We start from the raw sequence: 20,240 nt of genomic DNA, 5'->3' as shown, positions 1-20,240 counted from the left end.
CACAGAAGATTGTGACTCCTGAAGATTCAGCAAATATGTGAAGAATTCTCCGTACCTTGACTTCCACGCCCTGCAGAGACTGAGTGACCTCCTGCGTTTGACCTTCGATCTCGGCCGGGATGGGCGTGTCCATGTCAGAGTATTTCATTTTCAGGCCCTCCATGATGCGCTGCAGCAAAGCCTTCTGGGTATAGAGCTGACTGTGGACCTCCTGAAACCACAAGATCACAAGACATTTTTTTAATGGAAAAATTATCTCATTAATTCTCAAATTGAAGAGAAATTTATCTCAGAATAAAAAAAAAAATTATCAGAAAAACTCAGCAAAAAATATATTTTTAGGGAAAATTATCTTATTAATTCCAAAAAACAGCATAAAATCAAATTTTTGGAGACTTTTTAATCTCTGAAAATGATGGGAAAAAACGCAGAATGTTTTTTTCCAGCAAAAATGATCCCAAAATTTGAAAAATGAAGCCAAAAATATAGCATTCTTTGGGGCAAATTGTCTAATTAATTCAGAAAAACAGCTGAAAATTAAAATTTAGGGGAGAGCAGAAATGAAAAACTGATCTGATGAATTCCACTTCCAGATGAAAGGTTATATCCATTTCTTATACACAGTTTACAGAGAGGACTGCATGTTTTAAAACCAGAGGACACAGTTTTGTCTTCAATGTCCTCGCTCCTTCAGAGGAACCGTTTGTTTACAGGGTTTTGAGGTGTTTTTCCCGTGCAAAAGGAATACATTATATGAAGAGGGTCCTCACAAGAGCAGAAGAACAACAGGTGAAACAGAGGAAACCTGGAAGATCGACTTACAACAGGCAACAAAAGCTGTCTGCGACGAGAGAGGCAGCAACGATGGAGGACAGAGTTCAGCTCTTTCATCAACACAGTGTGTGTGTGTGTGTGTGTGTGTGTGTGTGTGTAGCACTTGGCCTCTGCTCAGGTTCAGGGACAAAGGCCAGAGTGATGTGATTCTCTGTGTCAGACACTGAACACCATATTTAACCAGACATTTTTAACGGTCACTTTCGTCCACGTTTCATTCAAAAACTTTAACCCTAAGAACTCAGAGCATTTAGACATTTTCATTTTCACCAACTATACGATACCTGGACATCCTGTTTATCATACCTACCAAGCAGACTGTGTTTTTGTCTGTTTGTTAACAGATTTTGACTTCATTTCTGCAGGTTATGACCTAAAACCTGGTGAAAAAAATCACTAACCCAGAGTCGTTTCCTGTTTTAATAACGAGACAGTTCTCTCATTATTATAACAAGAAGGTTTTCCTGGAATAAGAGTTGGATGTATGGATTAATAATCGCAGCATGTTCAGGGAGAGATGAGTTTTAAAGACGGAGATGAGAAAGAAAATAATCTCACTATAACAAGAAACTTTCATAGATATACTAGAGATTTACATGTGACAAGAATGTGAGAGTAAGAGAAAAGAACAAAGAGATAAAGTGAAGATAAAGATTTAAACTAAACAGAAAAAAGAGAAAAATACACCCTAACCCTAATACCATAAATACTCTAATACCATTTCATAATTGACCTTAGTAAGCTATAAAAACATGAAGCAGTGACGTCAGACTGTGTCTCACCTGCAGCTCTCGTGTGCTGTTGTTCCTCTTCATCTCTGACAGAAGAGCGTCTGCAGCCTGCAGCCAAACTCTGACGCCCTGAAGATCCTTCTGAACCTTCTCTCTGTGCTCCAGCTCTGACCTGGTCGCCTCCAAACCCTCCCTGCTCCTCTGCTTCACACTGTGGAGACACACACACACACACACACACACACACACACACACACACACACACACACACACACACACACACACACACACACACACACACACACACACACACACACACACACAGCAGCTGTTAAACTCTGTAAACCCTCAGCTGCTGTGATTTAATTAAAGATCTGAGATAACGCCTACCTGCCGTATCGAGCCTGCATCGCCTGCAGCTGCTGACACAGTGGAGTGGGCGGGGCCTCCTCGAGGTGGGCGGGGACGCCCAGCATTCTCGCGGCGCGCAGTTCCAGCGCCGACAGCGACCGGTGCTCACAGTCCAGCCGGTCCTGGTACTGTTCCCAGGACTGCAGCAGGTCGTGGAGCTCCTCAGCGGAGGCCTTCGCCTGCGAGGCATCGGGAAGCTCCGCCTCCACCTGGTCCAGGACAGTCGATGCCTTCTCCACCTGCGAGGAGGAGAGAACACAGGGTTTGATTTATTTCCCTGGGATTGGCACCAGCGACCCCTGCGACCCTCATGTGGAGAACGATCAGTTATTGCCACAGATGTGTGCGACGTAAAAGCTGAAACTCACGCTGTTGGTGACATCCGTCCACTCCACGATCCTCTGTTTACTGCGAGCGGCCAGCTCCCTGCTGCAGCGCCACACTCTGGTCACTCGTTTCCAGACGGCGGTCACCGCGGCCTCTCTGCCGCCGCGACAGCTCGGCTCCGGACACCACTCCTTCATGTCGTGCATGCGCCTCAGCAGAGACTCCGCCTCCTCACACAGAACCTGCACGAGAACAACGAAGCTTTAACAGGGTCTCTGCAGGTTTCAACAAGTCAAATTTAAGACTTTTTAAGACTTTTTTAAAGACCATATTGAATACAATTTAAGACCCATTTCGAATCCATTCTGCCAAAAAACTACAAAAGACGAAGGAAAATTGTTGCCACAAATCGTTGAACTTGCACTTACCCATCTTATGCAAGCAATTCAGCTTAGCTGTGGGCTTTCGTTAAGTTTTCTCCGCTGCTATGCTTAGCGGTAACACTGCGGCGCGCTCACAGCACACTTGCTAGTGGTGCTCGACTTAAGTTCCGTGTTGTAGTTACGTTATCGATATCCTCAAAAATCGAAACATTTCAAAGCAAGTTTATGCACGTTTTAAATAAAAGTCACGTTAATAGATTTTTAAGACCTTTCAAAATTGTATTTAAGACCTTTTATGAGAATTTTAGACATTTTAAGGCCTTAAATTGAAATTATTGGATTTAAGACTTTTTAAGACCCCGCGGATACCCTGTTTAACGATGTCGGTAAAGACTGCAGTCACTCGGTCAGTCAGAGTACGTACCGTGAGCTTTGCCTCCTGCTCAGTGCAGTCAGAGAGACAGGTGGGTTTGTGAGCGATGAAGTGCAGCAGAGTCTCCTCTGAAGTCTTCACACGCTGCAGGAGTTCATCTCCACACTTGATGTAAGTTCTGTGATGTTCTGCACACCTGAAAGACGACAACAAAACGTTTTAACAGCCTTTTTTGCCGAATGTTTAGAGAAACTCTCGTTGAAGAGACAAAATACCTGCTGAGAGACTCCAGCTGGTGGTGACCTTTGGCCTGCAGAGAGGACATCCTGACCAGGAGCTGACTCAGGATGTTCTCCTGAAGCTGCTCGGCCTTCTGAGGCGACAGGAGAGGATGCAGAGAGGACTGACTCTGGAGCTGCTCCACGTGAGTCTGGAACTGCTGCTGCAGCGCTGACAGAGCCTTCTGGGTCTCCTCCAGCCTCTCGCTGCAGAGCCCAGCAGAGCCATGTGGTGGCAGCAGAGAGATCTCCACGTCTCTCAGGAAGAGCGCGGCTCGTTTCACGGCGCTGGTGTAGCTTCTCAGAGACTCCCTGGCCTGGAGGATGCTTTCCTACAGTTTAAGGAGAATTATTATACATTTGAACCTGATCTGGAAACTAAATATTTGTATATCGACATAAATAAATACAACATGAGAACAATAAAAAACAGAGGGGAACAAAGGCACTTGCCATTTTTGAGTCACAGTCACTGAGGACAGAGTTCTTCAACGCCATCAGATCTTGTGTTCCATCTTTTCTTTTTCCCTTCTTTTGCTCTAAAATCTCCACCGCTCTCATCTTTGACTCCATCGTCTTTTTCAAAGACAGGACTCTCTGATAGTCTTGGCTCACCGCATCTTCATGTGGCTCCACCTCGCTGTGTTTCTGAAGCAGCTGCTGGACCAACAAGAGGAAACCGCGAGTGTCTTTTTTCACCGATTCAAGGTCCAGTTCCTTGAGCAGGTCCCACTCGATGATGCTGAGGTTGTTGCGGAGCATGATCTGCCACGTGTCCAGGTTCTCCTCGGTCTGTTTCAGCCTCTGTTGTTCTGCTGACTGCTGAGAAGGGTAGAGGTCAGAGATGATGGTCTGAAGCTCAGCGTGAGCCTCCTCACAAAACCACTTCACGAGAGGTAACTGGACGGAGAGGGTCTGACAGATTTTGTACTTCTCCTCCAGGCCTTTGCTGTCGTCTTTGGTTTGTCGGACCTGGTCCTGAACGTGGTCCCTCAGCTCCTCCACACGTGTCCTCATGTTCAGGTACCTCTCATGGTCTCTGGATTTAGTCTCCAGGTTGATCATTTTGCTGTGGATTTCAGAAATGACAGAGTGAAGTTCCACTGCCTTGTCCTGAGGAATCCAGGGCTGCAGGAGGTCAATCTGGGATTTATGCTCCAGGATCTGGTTTTTGAAAGGCTTTAAAGGTTGTAGAGACTCAGTCGTGATGGGGAACCTGTGTCTGCTGAGGTCCAACATCATCTGCCTCAAACTTTGTTCAATGGCGACCAGGTTTTTCTTGTTTGAATCTACAGTCTGGACGACCTCGTCCAGCTCCTTCTTGTTGGTCTTCTCGTAGCTGCTAATAGTTCTGATGTCCTCCTGCAGATTAGAAAGCTTTTCAAAGAGCTGACAGTTCTCTGAAACACTGAGTTCAGAGGAAATATCTCTGCTCTTCATCAACAGCGCCTCACAAACAGCAGCCAGTTTATCAGCCTCAGCCAGCGTCTCCTGCATCTGACGAGCTCTGCGTTCCAGTTCAGCCTGGCTCCTCGACTCCCCGTCTTCAGCCCTGGAGGCCTCTCGGTGCAGATGAGCCACCACCCACGAATCCAGATCCGCAATCTGCTCCGACATCTTTTCTCTGGTCTGCAGTCCTGACTCTACGTCTCTCACAGCTGCAGCGAGTTGATCGGTGGTGGAGTTTGAGAGTTGATGGAGGGTTTGAAGAGAAGCACGAACCATGGGCACCTCCTCACTTTGGTCCAGCTGTGGAAGGAACTCCGTCACTTCCTCCACCAGTAACTCCAGTTGGCCCTGTTTGCCCATGACCTCAGACTGCAGCTTCTTCAGATCTCTGAGCTGGTGGTGAACCTCTTCAGGCAGCAGAGGCACCCTCCTCCTTCTGCCCTCAATGTCACTCTCGGTCTGCTTGGCCCACACGAGGCCATCGCTCATCACTGTGATGATCTTCTCCATGACGGGGTTGCTGCTGGTCTGGGTGTGACTGGACACTAGCTCCTCTGTGTGTTTCAGTTTATCTTCGACCGTCTGGAAACGCTGTTGTACTTCTTTTGTTTCTGCCTCCCAGCGCGAGCTGAGCAGCAGTGTTTGTAAAATCTGCAGCAGATAGAGGTATCTCTGCTGTGAGGCTTTCACCTCAGCGTTTGCTTCCATCAGCTGCTGAGCTTTCCTACAATCCCACTGAGTGACTGAAGGCGATTTGGCCTCGAGATCTTTCTCAATTGCCTCCAAGTGTTCCTGGAGGGTTAACACCTGCGACCGGACGCTGCTGATCTCATGGGAAGTGATGTTTGCCTGATGAAGGTTCCTCTCTGCAGCTCTCTCCAGGCCTCTCCACGTCTCGTGCAGGTTCTTCTGCTCGGCGTGTGCGGTCGCTCGCTCAGACTGGCTGAGGTGAGGACACAACTTGGTGAAGATCAAGAGCAAGTCTCCAAACACTGCTCTGTTTGCCTCCATGTTTCTCTGTAGGGAGCAGAGCTTCTCTGCCTCCTTGGAGCTGCTCTGTTCTGGAGACCTAGAAGAAAGACAGTGAAAATTATGAATATAACATTTCCCAGGGTAAATTATACATGTTGATAGGACTTAAAGGGAGACAGAGAGATCAAAACTCACGTTTTCACATGGTCCAGTTCTGCGGTCTGTCTCTCCACTGTGGTCCTGACCGTCTGGGTCTGTCCACAGTAGTCGTTCACCAGCTGCAGCTCGGCCTCTTTGCTCTGGATGACAGCAGCAGCATCCTGAGCAGTGACGCTCCACTGATCGTCCAGCCTGTTCTCAGCATCAGCTCCTCTGGGAGACGCCTGGGCAGCGTCTCTGCACTGCTGTACTCAGCAGGTGGGATTAAACACACACAACAGATCAGTCAGCTGCTCGTATAAATCACAAAACTTCAAATGAGTAATTTTTTCTCATCCTACCTGAGCTTCCTCCACCTGCCGGGCCATTGCAGTGGGGCTGAGCTCAGCCGGGCGATTCTTGCAACTCAGGATTTGAGCGACCAGTCTGTGTAGACGAGCCTCTATATCACTGGTGGGTGTAATCAGCGTCTCCGGTGCCTCCTCCTGTGATTTAACATTGAGACATCTTTGATCAACAGACACATCCTGCTTATTTTTTAGCACATTAAGCACATTTGAAAGTTTAATTCTGAGTATTTTGTGTGTGCACCTTGAACTAGCGAAACCTAGCTAAGATGGAGTACCAAGTAAAGGTACTGTTCTTAGTGGGAACACAAGCCTGTCCAAACTGTACCAAACCTAACCGTGCCGTGATGGAAATACGACTACAGTTGATAGCTAGCATTAGCCTCAGGTGAGCAGTGGCTTTGTGTCCAGAGTTAATGTATGTCAACAGAGCCAAAAGACCGTGACTTTTGAAATTTGTGTTAAGGTTTTCTTTCCATCTAAAGCCTCCATGTGGAGGAAATAACAACATCTAGCCTTTGGTGACATCTGGTGGAAGCATAAACAGCCTTCATACCTGAATGCTGCGTCCAGTCCCCAGCAGTGGCTGCATCTCTGTGAAGACAGTCCTCATGGCAGAGCATTCGGGTACTTCCAGAACTAGTTTGTCCATCGTCATAACGTCTTCTTCTTTGTTTTCCTGAGCAGGTAATCCACCCACTTGGGTTACCTCATCCAGAACAGCCTCAGTGACTGGTCTTTGAGCAGGTGATAGCTTCACCTCAGCACTGAACTCCTGCTTGTGTTGTGGGCAAAAAAGAGCAGCATTAACGCGAGAAAGATCCTGACACGCAATAATTGCACACTGCTTCTGTGGAGCTAAGAGGAGATCTCTGTCTGTCTTTGTTGGAATTCAGAATTTTCTTTCCTGACAGAACGGGGCGGCTCATATTCTCACCCTGAGGCACTGAAGGTTTTAGTATCACAGCAGGTCTGTCTGACAGGTGAGGCTTTGTTTGCATGCAACACCAATAAAACACAGTCTTGCTCAGGCACAAATATAAAACTAAAAAAAAAACATTTATCTTTTCAAAAGTATAGGCTTTTAAAGAAGTCTTGAGATAAACTTATTGGTTAGTGGTTGTCCTGTAAAGAATGTTGGGGAACAAGTGCAAACATGCACATGCAGCAAATGGAGCATAACACTGGATATTAGTATTATATGAATTCCCTGGAGCAAAAGAGCTGAATATTTTCGCTCTCTCGTTTTGTTTCCCCTGTCTCCTGAAGGACATATTACCTTATTTTGTTCTGGACTGCAAAGTGGCCCATTTCTTAAGGGGAAAGAAGTGCAAAAAAAAAGTGGAGGAAACTTTCCCTGAGATATGTAGAGATCTTTCAAGAAGTGTCGACTGAACCACAAAATGATTTTTATTGTAAGAAAAGAGAGAGTTTCTGATCTCGTCTTACCTTAGGAAGACCTAAGATCTGAGGCTTGCCTTCAGTGGTGCTGGTTTCTGGGAGAAGAATATCGTGTTGCTCTACTTTGACTCTTGCTTCTTCCTGAATCAATCTCTTCTTCTCCTCCTCTTCCTCCATTTCTGGAGCATCTGCCGTATCTATGTCTACATGTTTGTCTTTCTCTTCTATCTTCACTGTAGACTTGTCAGGCTGAACATCTGTGGAAATCAACTTCTTGCTTTCTTTTGGCAAGCTTTCACACATCACACTTGTTTCAATGGTGTCTACCTCTTCGTCTTCGAATGGTGGGACAGAAATGTTTTCATCTAATATCTTTTCTGAATCTTCCATATTCTCTACCTTGGTCATGTCACCAGCTGTCGGTTCTGGCGTTTCTTTGTCTTCTGGTTCTTTTTCACTCGTGACATTTGTGCGATCCGTATCAATCCTTGGCTCCTTTGTTTCTGCATCACGTGTGATCTCATGTTCTTTGGTCTCAGGTGGTTCATCCAGACTTTCAGGTGCATCATGAACATCTTGTGGGGAAACCTCCGAGTTCCCCTCCTGCACTTCACGATCTTTGATGCTGATCTTAATCATGGTTTCTCTTGGTTTTGTGATGTTTCTCTCAGATAAGTTCATTTCTGCGACTGTAAATGTCTCCACTGCTGACAAATCAACGGCGAGAGGTTCCGTGGAGTCGCTCTGACCTGCATCCTCTTGGTTTTCCACACTGATTTTTTGCACATCCACTCTCAACTTAACTGTACTCTCCTCTGACAGAGCGTCAGCTGTGGTCCTATCTTTGCTTTCAGGCCTTTTTTCCGACTCTGAAATCTTTGGAATTATTTCTGTTTTTGGTCCAACTGCTGTGGTGTCAATAGACTTGTGCAACTCATCCATGTCATTGGTCTCAACCTTTACTTCCAGAACAGTCATCTTAACAGCAGAGTGTCCTGGCTTTACTTTGTCTCCTGGGACTTTCTCACATGTCTGTTTTGTATCAATGATTGGTTCCCTTGTTAATGTAATGTATGTCATTTCATGCTTCTTTATAATGGCCTTGATAATTATCTCCACACAAAAAGACGTGTCATCCAGGCTTGCAGGTGCATTACTAATATCTTCTGTGGAAACTCCAGCCTGTTCTTCTTGCACTTCACGATCACTGAGATCGATCTTGATGAGAGTTTCCCTTTGTTTTGTGGAGTCTGGCTCAGGCAAATAGATTTGGGAAAATGTCTCTGTTTTGCTGAGCTGAACTGCTGATGAATCAACAGAAGATGGTTCAGTTGTGTCACTCTGAAGTGCATCCCCCTGCTTCTCATGGATGTGAACTCTTGTCTCAATCACAGTCTCCTTGAGATGAACGTCAGTTGTGGTCTTATGTTTGCTTTCTGGCAGGGTTTCACGTGCAATACTTGCCTGAACTTTTTCTATCTTTGGTCCCTTTGCTACACTAACACAAGTTGCTCCATCTGCCATCTCTGGCTCGACTTCAAACGTGGTCAACTCAACAACAGTCTGTTTTGGCTTTTCTTCATCTTCTGGCATCTTTTCACTGAGAACACTGGTCACAGCAGATGTTTCATCCAGACTTTGAATTGCATCATGAAAATCATCCGAAGAAACCTCCCCGTTCTCTTCTTGCACTTCCAAATCCCTGAGGTCGTGTTCAGAGAATACTGCCTCCTTTGTCACTGGGACATATGTGATTTCATGCTCCATGATAATGATCCGTGTCTCAGGTTGTACACCACAAACTTCAGGCTTGATGTGGATTTGGTCATCACTAACGGACAATTCATCCAGACTCTGGTGTGCATCTTGATAAACCTGCGGTTCTTTTAGTGTGATGACACAAATGGTATCACATATGGTTTCATCATCCATTTGGAGATTCTCAGGCTTTTCTGTCTGTTCTGTGTCAGTGCTAGCCTCCAGTGTAAGATCCTCATTAGCTGCCTGTGAATTATATTCATGGTCCATGTGGAAATTATCCTCTGTAACAGATGCTTCATCCACATTCTGAGGTGCATCTATTTTTGGTCCTGTTTCATCAGCCTCCTGTGGCTCATCCATGTCAAGTTTCTCAACACTCACTTCCATCATGGTCACCTCAACATCGGTCTGATCTGGCTTTTCTTTATCTTCTGGAACTAATTCACTCTTTTCTGTTTCATTCCTACGCACAGTGGTCACAGCAACATATGTGATTTCATGGTCAATTATAATGGAATCTATCATTTCCACCACATTATCAGGAATTTCATCCAAACTCGGTGGTGCATCTTGGTCAATATTTGGTTCTTTTGTTTCATCAGCCTCCACATCTACAAGTTTCTCAACTGTCCCTTCCAGCATGGTCACCTCACCATCAGTCTGATCTGGCTTTTCCTTGTCGTCAATCCTTGTCACCTCTGTGGTGACAATGCAGGTGATTTCAGGTTGTCGGACACAAACTTCAGGTTCAATGAGGACTTTCTCCAGAGCCTCCGGTGGCTCCTCCTTGTCAAGTTTCTCAACTGTCACGTCCAGCATTGTCACCTCACCATCAGTATGATCTGGCTCCTCCTTGTCAAGTTTCTCAACTGTCACGTCCAGCATTGTCACCTCACCATCAGTATGATCTGGCTTTTCCTTGTCGTCAATCCTTGTCACCTCTGTGGTGACAACACGGGTGATTTCAGGTCGTCGGACACAAATTTCAGTTTCAAGGAGGACTTTCTCCAGAGCCTTCAGTGGCTCCTCCTTGTCAAGTTTCTCAACTGTCACTTCCAGCATGGTCACCTCCCCATCAGTATGATCTGGCTTTTCCTTGTCGTCAATCCTTGTCACCTCCGTGGTGACAACGCGTGTGATTTCAGGTTGTACAACACACACCACAGGTTCGATGAAGACTTTCTCCTCAACCTCCAGTGGCTCCTCATCGAAAAGTTTCTCAACTGTCACTTCCAGCATGGTCACCTCACCATCAGTCTGATCAGGCTTTTCCTTGTCTCCAATCCTTGTCACCTCTGTGGTGACAACACGGGTGATTTCAGGTCGTCGGACACGAATTTCAGGTTCAATGAGGACTTTGTCCAGAGCCTCCAGTGGCTCCTCCTTGTCAAGTTTCTCAACTGTTACCTCGAGCATGGTCACTTCACCATCAGTCCGATCTGGCTTTTCCTTGTCGTCAAACCTTGTCACCTCTGTGGTAACAACACGGGTGATTTCAGGTTGTCGGACACAGACTTCAGGTTCAATGAGGACTTTCTCCAGAGCCTCCAATGGCTCCTCCTTGTCAAGTTTTTCAACTGTCACTTCCAGCATGGTCACCTCCCCATCAGTATGATCTGGCTTTTCCTTGTCGTCAATCATTGTCACCTCTGTGGTGACAACGCAGATGATTTCAGGTTGTACAACACAGACTTCAGGTTCAATGAGGACTTTCTCCACAGCCTCCAGTGGCTCCTCATCTACAAGTTTTTCAACCGTCACTTCCAGCATGGTCACCTCACCATCAGTATGATCTGGCTTTTCCTTGTCGTCAATCCTTGTGACAACACAGGTGATTTCAGGTTGTACAACACAGACTTCAGGTTCAATGAGGACTTTCTCCAGAGCCTCCAGTGGCTCCTCCTTGTCAAGTTTCTCAACTGTCACTTCCAGCATGGTCACCTCACCATCAGTATGATCTGGCTTTTCCTTTTCGTCAATCCTCGTGACAACACAGATGATTTCAGGTTGTCGTACACAAACTTCAGGTTCAATGAGGACTCTCTCCTCAGCCTCCAGTGGCTCCTCCTTGTCAAGTTTCTCAACTGTCACTTCGAGCATGGTCACCTCACCATCAGTATGATCTGGCTTTTCCTTGTCGTCAATCCTTGTGACAACACAGGTGATTTCAGGTTGTACAACACAGACTTCAGGTTCAATGAGGACTTTCTCCAGAGCCTCCAGTGGCTCCTTCTTGTCAAGTTTCTCAACTGTCACTTCCAGCATGGTCACCTCACCATCAGTATGATCTGGCTTTTCCTTTTCGTCAATCCTCGTGACAACACAGATGATTTCAGGTTGTCGTACACAAACTTCAGGTTCAATGAGGACTTTCTCCTCAGCCTCCAGTGGCTCCTCCTTGTCAAGTTTCTCAAATGTAACCTCGAGCATGGTGACCTCCCCATCAGTATGATCTGGCGTTTCCTTGTCAATCCTTGTCACCTCTGTGGTGACGACGCAGGTGATTTCAGGTTGTAGACCACACACCACAGGTTCAATGAGGACTTTCTCCAGAGCCTCCAGTGGCTCCTCCTTGTCAAGTTTCTCAACTGTCACTTCCAGCATGGTCACCTCACCATCAGGCTGATCTGGCTTCTCCTCATCTACAAGTTTCTCAACTGTCACCTCGAGCATGGTCACTTCACCATCAGTATGATCTGGCTTTTCCTTGTCGTCAACCCTTGTGACAACACAGGTGATTTCAGGTTGTAGACCACACACCTCAGGTTCAATGAGGACTTTCTCCTCAGCCTCCAGTGGCTCCTCCTTGTCAAGTTTCTCAACTGTCACTTCCAGCATGGTCACCTCACCATCAGTATGATCTGGCTTCTCCTCATCTACAAGTTCCTCAACTGTCACTTCGAGCATGGTCACCTCACCATCAGTATGATCTGGCTTTTCCTTGTCCTCAATCCTTGTCACCTCTGTGGTGACAACACGGGTGATTTCAGGTCGTCGGACACAAATTTCAGGTTCAATGAGGACTTTCTCCTCATCCTCCAGTGGCTCCTCCTTGTCAAGTTTCTCAACTGTAACCTCAAGCATGGTCACCTCACCATCAGTATGATCTGGCTTCTCCTTGTCGTCAATCCTTGTGACAACACAGGTGATTTCAGGTTGTCGTACACAAACTTCAGGTTCAATGAGGACTTTCTCCTCAGCCTCCAGTGGCTCCTCCTTGTCAAGTTTCTCAACTGTCACTTCCAGCATGGTGACCTCCCCATCAGTATGATCTGGCTTTTCCTTGTCGTCAATCCTTGTCACCTCTGTGGTGACAACGCAGGTGATTTCAGGTTGTAGACCACACACTTCAGGTTCAATGAGGACTTTCTCCTCAGCCTCCAGTGGCTCCTCCTTGTCAAGTTTCTCAACTGTCACTTCCAGCATGGTCACCTCACCATCAGTATGATCTGGCTTTTCCTTGTCGTCAATCCTTGTCACCTCTGTGGTGACAACGCAGGTGATTTCAGGTTGTAGACCACACACTTCAGGTTCAATGAGGACTTTCTCCTCAGCCTCCAGTGGCTCCTCCTTGTCAAGTTTCTCAACTGTCACTTCCAGCATGGTCACCTCACCATCAGTATGATCTGGCTTCTCCTCATCTACAAGTTTCTCAACTGTCACTTCGAGCATGGTCACCTCACCATCAGTATGATCTGGCTTTTCCTTGTCGTCAATCATTGTCACCTCTGTGGTGACAACGCAGATGATTTCAGGTTGTACAACACAGACTTCAGGTTCAATGAGGACTTTCTCCACAGCCTCCAGTGGCTCCTCATCTACAAGTTTTTCAACCGTCACTTCCAGCATGGTCACCTCACCATCAGTATGATCTGGCTTTTCCTTGTCGTCAATCCTTGTGACAACACAGGTGATTTCAGGTTGTACAACACAGACTTCAGGTTCAATGAGGACTTTCTCCAGAGCCTCCAGTGGCTCCTCCTTGTCAAGTTTCTCAACTGTCACTTCCAGCATGGTCACCTCACCATCAGTATGATCTGGCTTTTCCTTTTCGTCAATCCTCGTGACAACACAGATGATTTCAGGTTGTCGTACACAAACTTCAGGTTCAATGAGGACTCTCTCCTCAGCCTCCAGTGGCTCCTCCTTGTCAAGTTTCTCAACTGTCACTTCGAGCATGGTCACCTCACCATCAGTATGATCTGGCTTTTCCTTGTCGTCAATCCTTGTGACAACACAGGTGATTTCAGGTTGTACAACACAGACTTCAGGTTCAATGAGGACTTTCTCCAGAGCCTCCAGTGGCTCCTTCTTGTCAAGTTTCTCAACTGTCACTTCCAGCATGGTCACCTCACCATCAGTATGATCTGGCTTTTCCTTTTCGTCAATCCTCGTGACAACACAGATGATTTCAGGTTGTCGTACACAAACTTCAGGTTCAATGAGGACTTTCTCCTCAGCCTCCAGTGGCTCCTCCTTGTCAAGTTTCTCAAATGTAACCTCGAGCATGGTGACCTCCCCATCAGTATGATCTGGCGTTTCCTTGTCAATCCTTGTCACCTCTGTGGTGACGACGCAGGTGATTTCAGGTTGTAGACCACACACCACAGGTTCAATGAGGACTTTCTCCAGAGCCTCCAGTGGCTCCTCCTTGTCAAGTTTCTCAACTGTCACTTCCAGCATGGTCACCTCACCATCAGGCTGATCTGGCTTCTCCTCATCTACAAGTTTCTCAACTGTCACCTCGAGCATGGTCACTTCACCATCAGTATGATCTGGCTTTTCCTTGTCGTCAACCCTTGTGACAACACAGGTGATTTCAGGTTGTAGACCACACACCTCAGGTTCAATGAGGACTTTCTCCTCAGCCTCCAGTGGCTCCTCCTTGTCAAGTTTCTCAACTGTCACTTCCAGCATGGTCACCTCACCATCAGTATGATCTGGCTTCTCCTCATCTACAAGTTCCTCAACTGTCACTTCGAGCATGGTCACCTCACCATCAGTATGATCTGGCTTTTCCTTGTCCTCAATCCTTGTCACCTCTGTGGTGACAACACGGGTGATTTCAGGTCGTCGGACACAAATTTCAGGTTCAATGAGGACTTTCTCCTCATCCTCCAGTGGCTCCTCCTTGTCAAGTTTCTCAACTGTAACCTCAAGCATGGTCACCTCACCATCAGTATGATCTGGCTTCTCCTTGTCGTCAATCCTTGTGACAACACAGGTGATTTCAGGTTGTCGTACACAAACTTCAGGTTCAATGAGGACTTTCTCCTCAGCCTCCAGTGGCTCCTCCTTGTCAAGTTTCTCAACTGTCACTTCCAGCATGGTGACCTCCCCATCAGTATGATCTGGCTTTTCCTTGTCGTCAATCCTTGTCACCTCTGTGGTGACAACGCAGGTGATTTCAGGTTGTAGACCACACACTTCAGGTTCAATGAGGACTTTCTCCTCAGCCTCCAGTGGCTCCTCCTTGTCAAGTTTCTCAACTGTCACTTCCAGCATGGTCACCTCACCATCAGTATGATCTGGCTTTTCCTTGTCGTCAATCCTTGTCACCTCTGTGGTGACAACGCAGGTGATTTCAGGTTGTAGACCACACACTTCAGGTTCAATGAGGACTTTCTCCTCAGCCTCCAGTGGCTCCTCCTTGTCAAGTTTCTCAACTGTCACTTCCAGCATGGTCACCTCACCATCAGTATGATCTGGCTTCTCCTCATCTACAAGTTTCTCAACTGTCACTTCGAGCATGGTCACCTCACCATCAGTATGATCTGGCTTTTCCTTGTCGTCAATCCTTGTCACCTCTGTGGTGACAACACGGGTGATTTCAGGTCGTCGGACACAAATTTCAGGTTCAATGAGGACTTTCTCCTCATCCTCCAGTGGCTCCTCCTTGTCAAGTTTCTCAACTGTAACCTCAAGCATGGTCACCTCACCATCAGTATGATCTGGCTTCTCCTTGTCGTCAATCCTTGTGACAACACAGGTGATTTCAGGTTGTCGTACACAAACTTCAGGTTCAATGAGGACTTTCTCCTCAGCCTCCAGTGGCTCCTCCTTGTCGAGTTTCTCAAATGTCACTTCCAGCATGGTGACCTCCCCATCAGTATGATCTGGCGTTTCCTTGTCAATCCTTGTCACCTCTGTGGTGACGACGCAGGTGATTTCAGGTTGTACAACACACACCTCAGGTTCAATGAGGACTTTCTCCTCAGCCTCCAGTGGCTCCTCCTTGTCAAGTTTCTCAACTGTCACTTCCAGCATGGTCACTTCACCATCAGTATGATCTGGCTTCTCCTTGTCGTCAATCCTTGTGACAACACAGGTGATTTCAGGTTGTCGTACACAAACTTCAGGTTCATTGAGGACTTTCTCCTCAGCCTCCAGTGGCTCCTCCTTGTCAAGTTTCTCAACTGTCACTTCCAGCATGGTCACCTCACCATCGGTATGATCTGGCTTTTCATTGTAGTCAATCCTTGTCACCTCTGTGGTGACAACGCAGATGATTTCAGGTTGTAGACCACACACTTCAGGTTCAATGAGGACTTTCTCCAGAGCCTCCAGTGGCTCCTCCTTGTCAAGTTTCTCAACTGTCACTTCCAGCATGGTCACCTCACCATCAGTATGATCTGGCTTTTCCTTGTCGTCAATCCTTGTCACCTCTGTGGTGACAACACGGGTGATTTCAGGTCGTCGGACACAAATTTCAGGTTCAATGAGGACTTTCTCCTCATCCTCCAGTGGCTCCTCCTTGTCAAGTTTCTCAACTGTAACCTCGAGCATGGTCACCTCACCATCAGTATGATCTGGCTTCTCCTTGTCGTCAATCCTTGTGACAACACAGGTGATTTCAGGTTGTACAACACACACTTCAGGTTCAATGAGGACTTTCTCCAGAGCCTCCAGTGGCTCCTCCTTGTCAAGTTTCTCAACTGTCACTTCCAGCATGGTCACCTCACCATCAGTATGATCTGGCTTCTCCTCATCTACAAGTTTCTCAACTGTAACTTCCAGCATGGTCACCTCACCATCAGTATGATCTGGCTTTTCCTTGTCGTCAATCCTTGTGACAACACAGATGATTTCAGGTTGTACAACACAGACTTCAGGTTCAATGAGGACTTTCTCCAGAGCCTCCAGTGGCTCCTTCTTGTCAAGTTTCTCAACTGTCACTTCCAGCATGGTCACCTCACCATCGGTATGATCTGGCTTTTCCTTTTCGTCAATCCTCGTGACAACACAGATGATTTCAGGTTGTCGTACACAAACTTCAGGTTCAATGAGGACTCTCTCCTCAGCCTCCAGTGGCTCCTCCTTGTCAAGTTTCTCAACTGTTACTTCCAGCATGGTCACCTCACCATCGGTATGATCTGGCTTTTCCTTGTCGTCAATCCTTGTCACCTCTGTGGTGACAACACAGATGATTTCAGGTTGTACAACACAGACTTCAGGTTCAATGAGGACTTTCTCCAGAGCCTCCAGTGGCTCCTTCTTGTCAAGTTTCTCAACTGTCACTTCCAGCATGGTCACCTCACCATCAGTATGATCTGGCTTTTCCTTTTCGTCAATCCTCGTGACAACACAGATGATTTCAGGTTGTAGACCACACACTTCAGGATCAATGAGGACTTTCTCCAGAGCCTCCAGTGGCTCCTCCTTGTCAAGTTTCTCAACTGTCACTTCCAGCATGGTGACCTCCCCATCAGTATGATCTGGCGTTTCCTTGTCAATCCTTGTCACCTCTGTGGTGACGACGCAGGTGATTTCAGGTTGTAGACCACACACCTCAGGTTCAATGAGGACTTTCTCCAGAGCCTCCAGTGGCTCCTCCTTGTCAAGTTTCTCAACTGTCACTTCCAGCATGGTCACCTCACCATCAGGCTGATCTGGCTTCTCCTCATCTACAAGTTTCTCAACTGTCACCTCGAGCATGATCACCTCACCATCAGTATGTTCTGGCTTTTCCTTGTCGTCAATCCTTGTGACAACACAGGTGATTTCAGGTTGTAGACCACACACCTCAGGTTCAATGAGGACTTTCTCCTCAGCCTCCAGTGGCTCCTCCTTGTCAAGTTTCTCAACTGTCACTTCCAGCATGGTCACCTCACCATCAGTATGATCTGGCTTCTCCTCATCTACAAGTTTCTCAACTGTCACTTCGAGCATGGTCACCTCACCATCAGTATGATCTGGCTTTTCCTTGTCGTCAATCCTTGTCACCTCTGTGGTGACAACACGGGTGATTTCAGGTCGTCGGACACAAATTTCAGGTTCAATGAGGACTTTCTCCTCAGCCTCCAGTGGCTCCTCCTTGTCAAGTTTCTCAACTGTCACTTCCAGCATGGTCACCTCACCATCGGTATGATCTGGCTTTTCCTTGTCGTCAATCCTTGTCACCTCTGTGGTGACAACACAGATGATTTCAGGTTGTAGACCACACACTTCAGGTTCAATGAGGACTTTCTCCAGAGCCTCCAGTGGCTCCTCCTTGTCAAGTTTCTCAACTGTCACTTCCAGCATGGTCACCTCACCATCAGTATGATCTGGCTTCTCCTCATCTACAAGTTTCTCAACTGTCACTTCCAGCATGGTCACCTCACCATCAGTATGATCTGGCTTTTCCTTGTCGTCAATCGTTGTGACAACACAGGTGATTTCAGGTTGTACAACACAGACTTCAGGTTCAATGAGGACTTTCTCCAGAGCCTCCAGTGGCTCCTCCTTGTCAAGTTTCTCAACTGTCACTTCGAGCATGGTCACCTCACCATCAGTATGATCTGGCTTCTCCTCATCTACAAGTTTCTCAACTGTCACTTCCAGCATGGTCACCTCACCATCAGTATGATCTGGCTTTTCCTTGTCGTCAATCCTTGTGACAACACAGGTGATTTCAGGTTGTTCAACACAGACTTCAGGTTCAATGAGGACTTTCTCCAGAGCCTCCAGTGGCTCCTCCTTGTCAAGTTTCTCAACTGTCACTTCCAGCATGGTCACCTCACCATCAGTATGATCTGGCTTTTCCTTGTCGTCAATCCTTGTGACCTCTGTGGTGACAACACAGGTGATTTCAGGTTGTAGATTACACACCTCATGTTCAATGAGGACTTTCTCCAGAGCCTCCAGTGGCTCCTCCTTGTCAAGTTTCTCAACTGTCACTTCCAGCATGGTCACCTCACCATCAGTATGATCTGGCTTCTCCTCATCGACTAGTTTCTCAACTGTCACTTCCAGCATGGTCACCTCACCATCAGTATGATCTGGCTTTTCCTTGTCGTCAATCCTTGTCACCTCTGTGGTGACAACACGGGTGATTTCAGGTCGTCGGACACAAATTTCAGGTTCAATGAGGACTTTCTCCTCATCCTCCAGTGGCTCCTCCTTGTCAAGTTTCTCAACTGTAACCTCGAGCATGGTCACCTCACCATCAGTATGATCTGGCTTCTCCTTGTCGTCAATCCTTGTGACAACACAGATGATTTCAGGTTGTAGACCACACACTTCAGGATCAATGAGGACTTTCTCCAGAGCCTCCAGTGGCTCCTCCTTGTCAAGTTTCTCAACTGTCACTTCCAGCATGGTGACCTCCCCATCAGTATGATCTGGCGTTTCCTTGTCAATCCTTGTCACCTCTGTGGTGACGACGCAGGTGATTTCAGGTTGTAGACCACACACCTCAGGTTCAATGAGGACTTTCTCCAGAGCCTCCAGTGGCTCCTCCTTGTCAAGTTTCTCAACTGTCACTTCCAGTATGGTCACCTCACCATCAGGCTGATCTGGCTTCTCCTCATCTACAAGTTTCTCAACTGTCACCTCGAGCATGGTCACCTCACCATCAGTATGATCTGGCTTTTCCTTGTCGTCAATCCTTGTGACAACACAGGTGATTTCAGGTTGTAGACCACACACCTCAGGTTCAATGAGGACTTTCTCCTCAGCCTCCAGTGGCTCCTCCTTGTCAAGTTTCTCAACTGTCACTTCCAGCATGGTCACCTCACCATCAGTATGATCTGGCTTCTCCTCATCTACAAGTTTCTCAACTGTCACTTCGAGCATGGTCACCTCACCATCAGTATGATCTGGCTTTTCCTTGTCGTCAATCCTTGTCACCTCTGTGGTGACAACACGGGTGATTTCAGGTCGTCGGACACAAATTTCAGGTTCAATGAGGACTTTCTCCTCAGCCTCCAGTGGCTCCTCCTTGTCAAGTTTCTCAACTGTCACTTCCAGCATGGTCACCTCACCATCGGTATGATCTGGCTTTTCCTTGTCGTCAATCCTTGTCACCTCTGTGGTGACAACACAGATGATTTCAGGTTGTAGACCACACACTTCAGGTTCAATGAGGACTTTCTCCAGAGCCTCCAGTGGCTCCTCCTTGTCAAGTTTCTCAACTGTCACTTCCAGCATGGTCACCTCACCATCAGTATGATCTGGCTTCTCCTCATCTACAAGTTTCTCAACTGTCACTTCGAGCATGGTCACCTCACCATCAGTATGATCTGGCTTTTCCTTGTCGTCAATCCTTGTCACCTCTGTGGTGACAACACGGGTGATTTCAGGTCGTCGGACACAAATTTCAGGTTCAATGAGGACTTTCTCCTCATCCTCCAGTGGCTCCTCCTTGTCAAGTTTCTCAACTGTAACCTCGAGCATGGTCACCTCACCATCAGTATGATCTGGCTTCTCCTTGTCGTCAATCCTTGTGACAACACAGATGATTTCAGGTTGTAGACCACACACTTCAGGATCAATGAGGACTTTCTCCAGAGCCTCCAGTGGCTCCTCCTTGTCAAGTTTCTCAACTGTCACTT

General features: G+C 47.1%; 2 protein-coding genes across 2 annotated transcripts in view; both read right to left on the bottom strand.

The window, feature by feature from the left end:
• syne2b (spectrin repeat containing, nuclear envelope 2b) overlaps positions 1-20,240 on the bottom strand; it is a gene marked incomplete at its 5' end in the record, with an annotated part of 83,882 nt that overhangs the window by 7,466 nt on the left and 56,176 nt on the right. The window contains 10 exons of the mRNA XM_083892057.1: positions 56-211; positions 1,617-1,776; positions 1,956-2,215; positions 2,345-2,545; positions 3,111-3,255; positions 3,335-3,669; positions 3,791-5,855; positions 5,954-6,162; positions 6,259-6,402; positions 6,821-7,042. Coding sequence (XP_083748183.1) covers positions 56-211; positions 1,617-1,776; positions 1,956-2,215; positions 2,345-2,545; positions 3,111-3,255; positions 3,335-3,669; positions 3,791-5,855; positions 5,954-6,162; positions 6,259-6,402; positions 6,821-7,042 — 3,897 coding nt within the window. The remainder of the gene's footprint in view (positions 1-55; positions 212-1,616; positions 1,777-1,955; positions 2,216-2,344; positions 2,546-3,110; positions 3,256-3,334; positions 3,670-3,790; positions 5,856-5,953; positions 6,163-6,258; positions 6,403-6,820; positions 7,043-20,240) is intronic.
• LOC310929721 (uncharacterized protein) lies at positions 6,946-10,842 on the bottom strand (the record flags this gene model as incomplete). The annotated part of the gene is made up of 3 exons (XM_083892567.1): positions 6,946-7,039; positions 7,544-7,577; positions 7,714-10,842. 2 exons carry the CDS (start codon positions 10,840-10,842, stop codon positions 7,545-7,547), a joined length of 3,162 nt encoding a protein of 1,053 aa, XP_083748693.1. The 3' UTR covers positions 6,946-7,039; position 7,544.

The sequence above is a fragment of the Microchirus variegatus genome (genome assembly GCF_963457635.1).
Source record: "Microchirus variegatus genome assembly, chromosome: 7".
Lineage (NCBI taxonomy): Eukaryota > Metazoa > Chordata > Actinopteri > Pleuronectiformes > Soleidae > Microchirus > Microchirus variegatus.
This window is presented reverse-complemented; position numbering and strand designations above follow the sequence as displayed.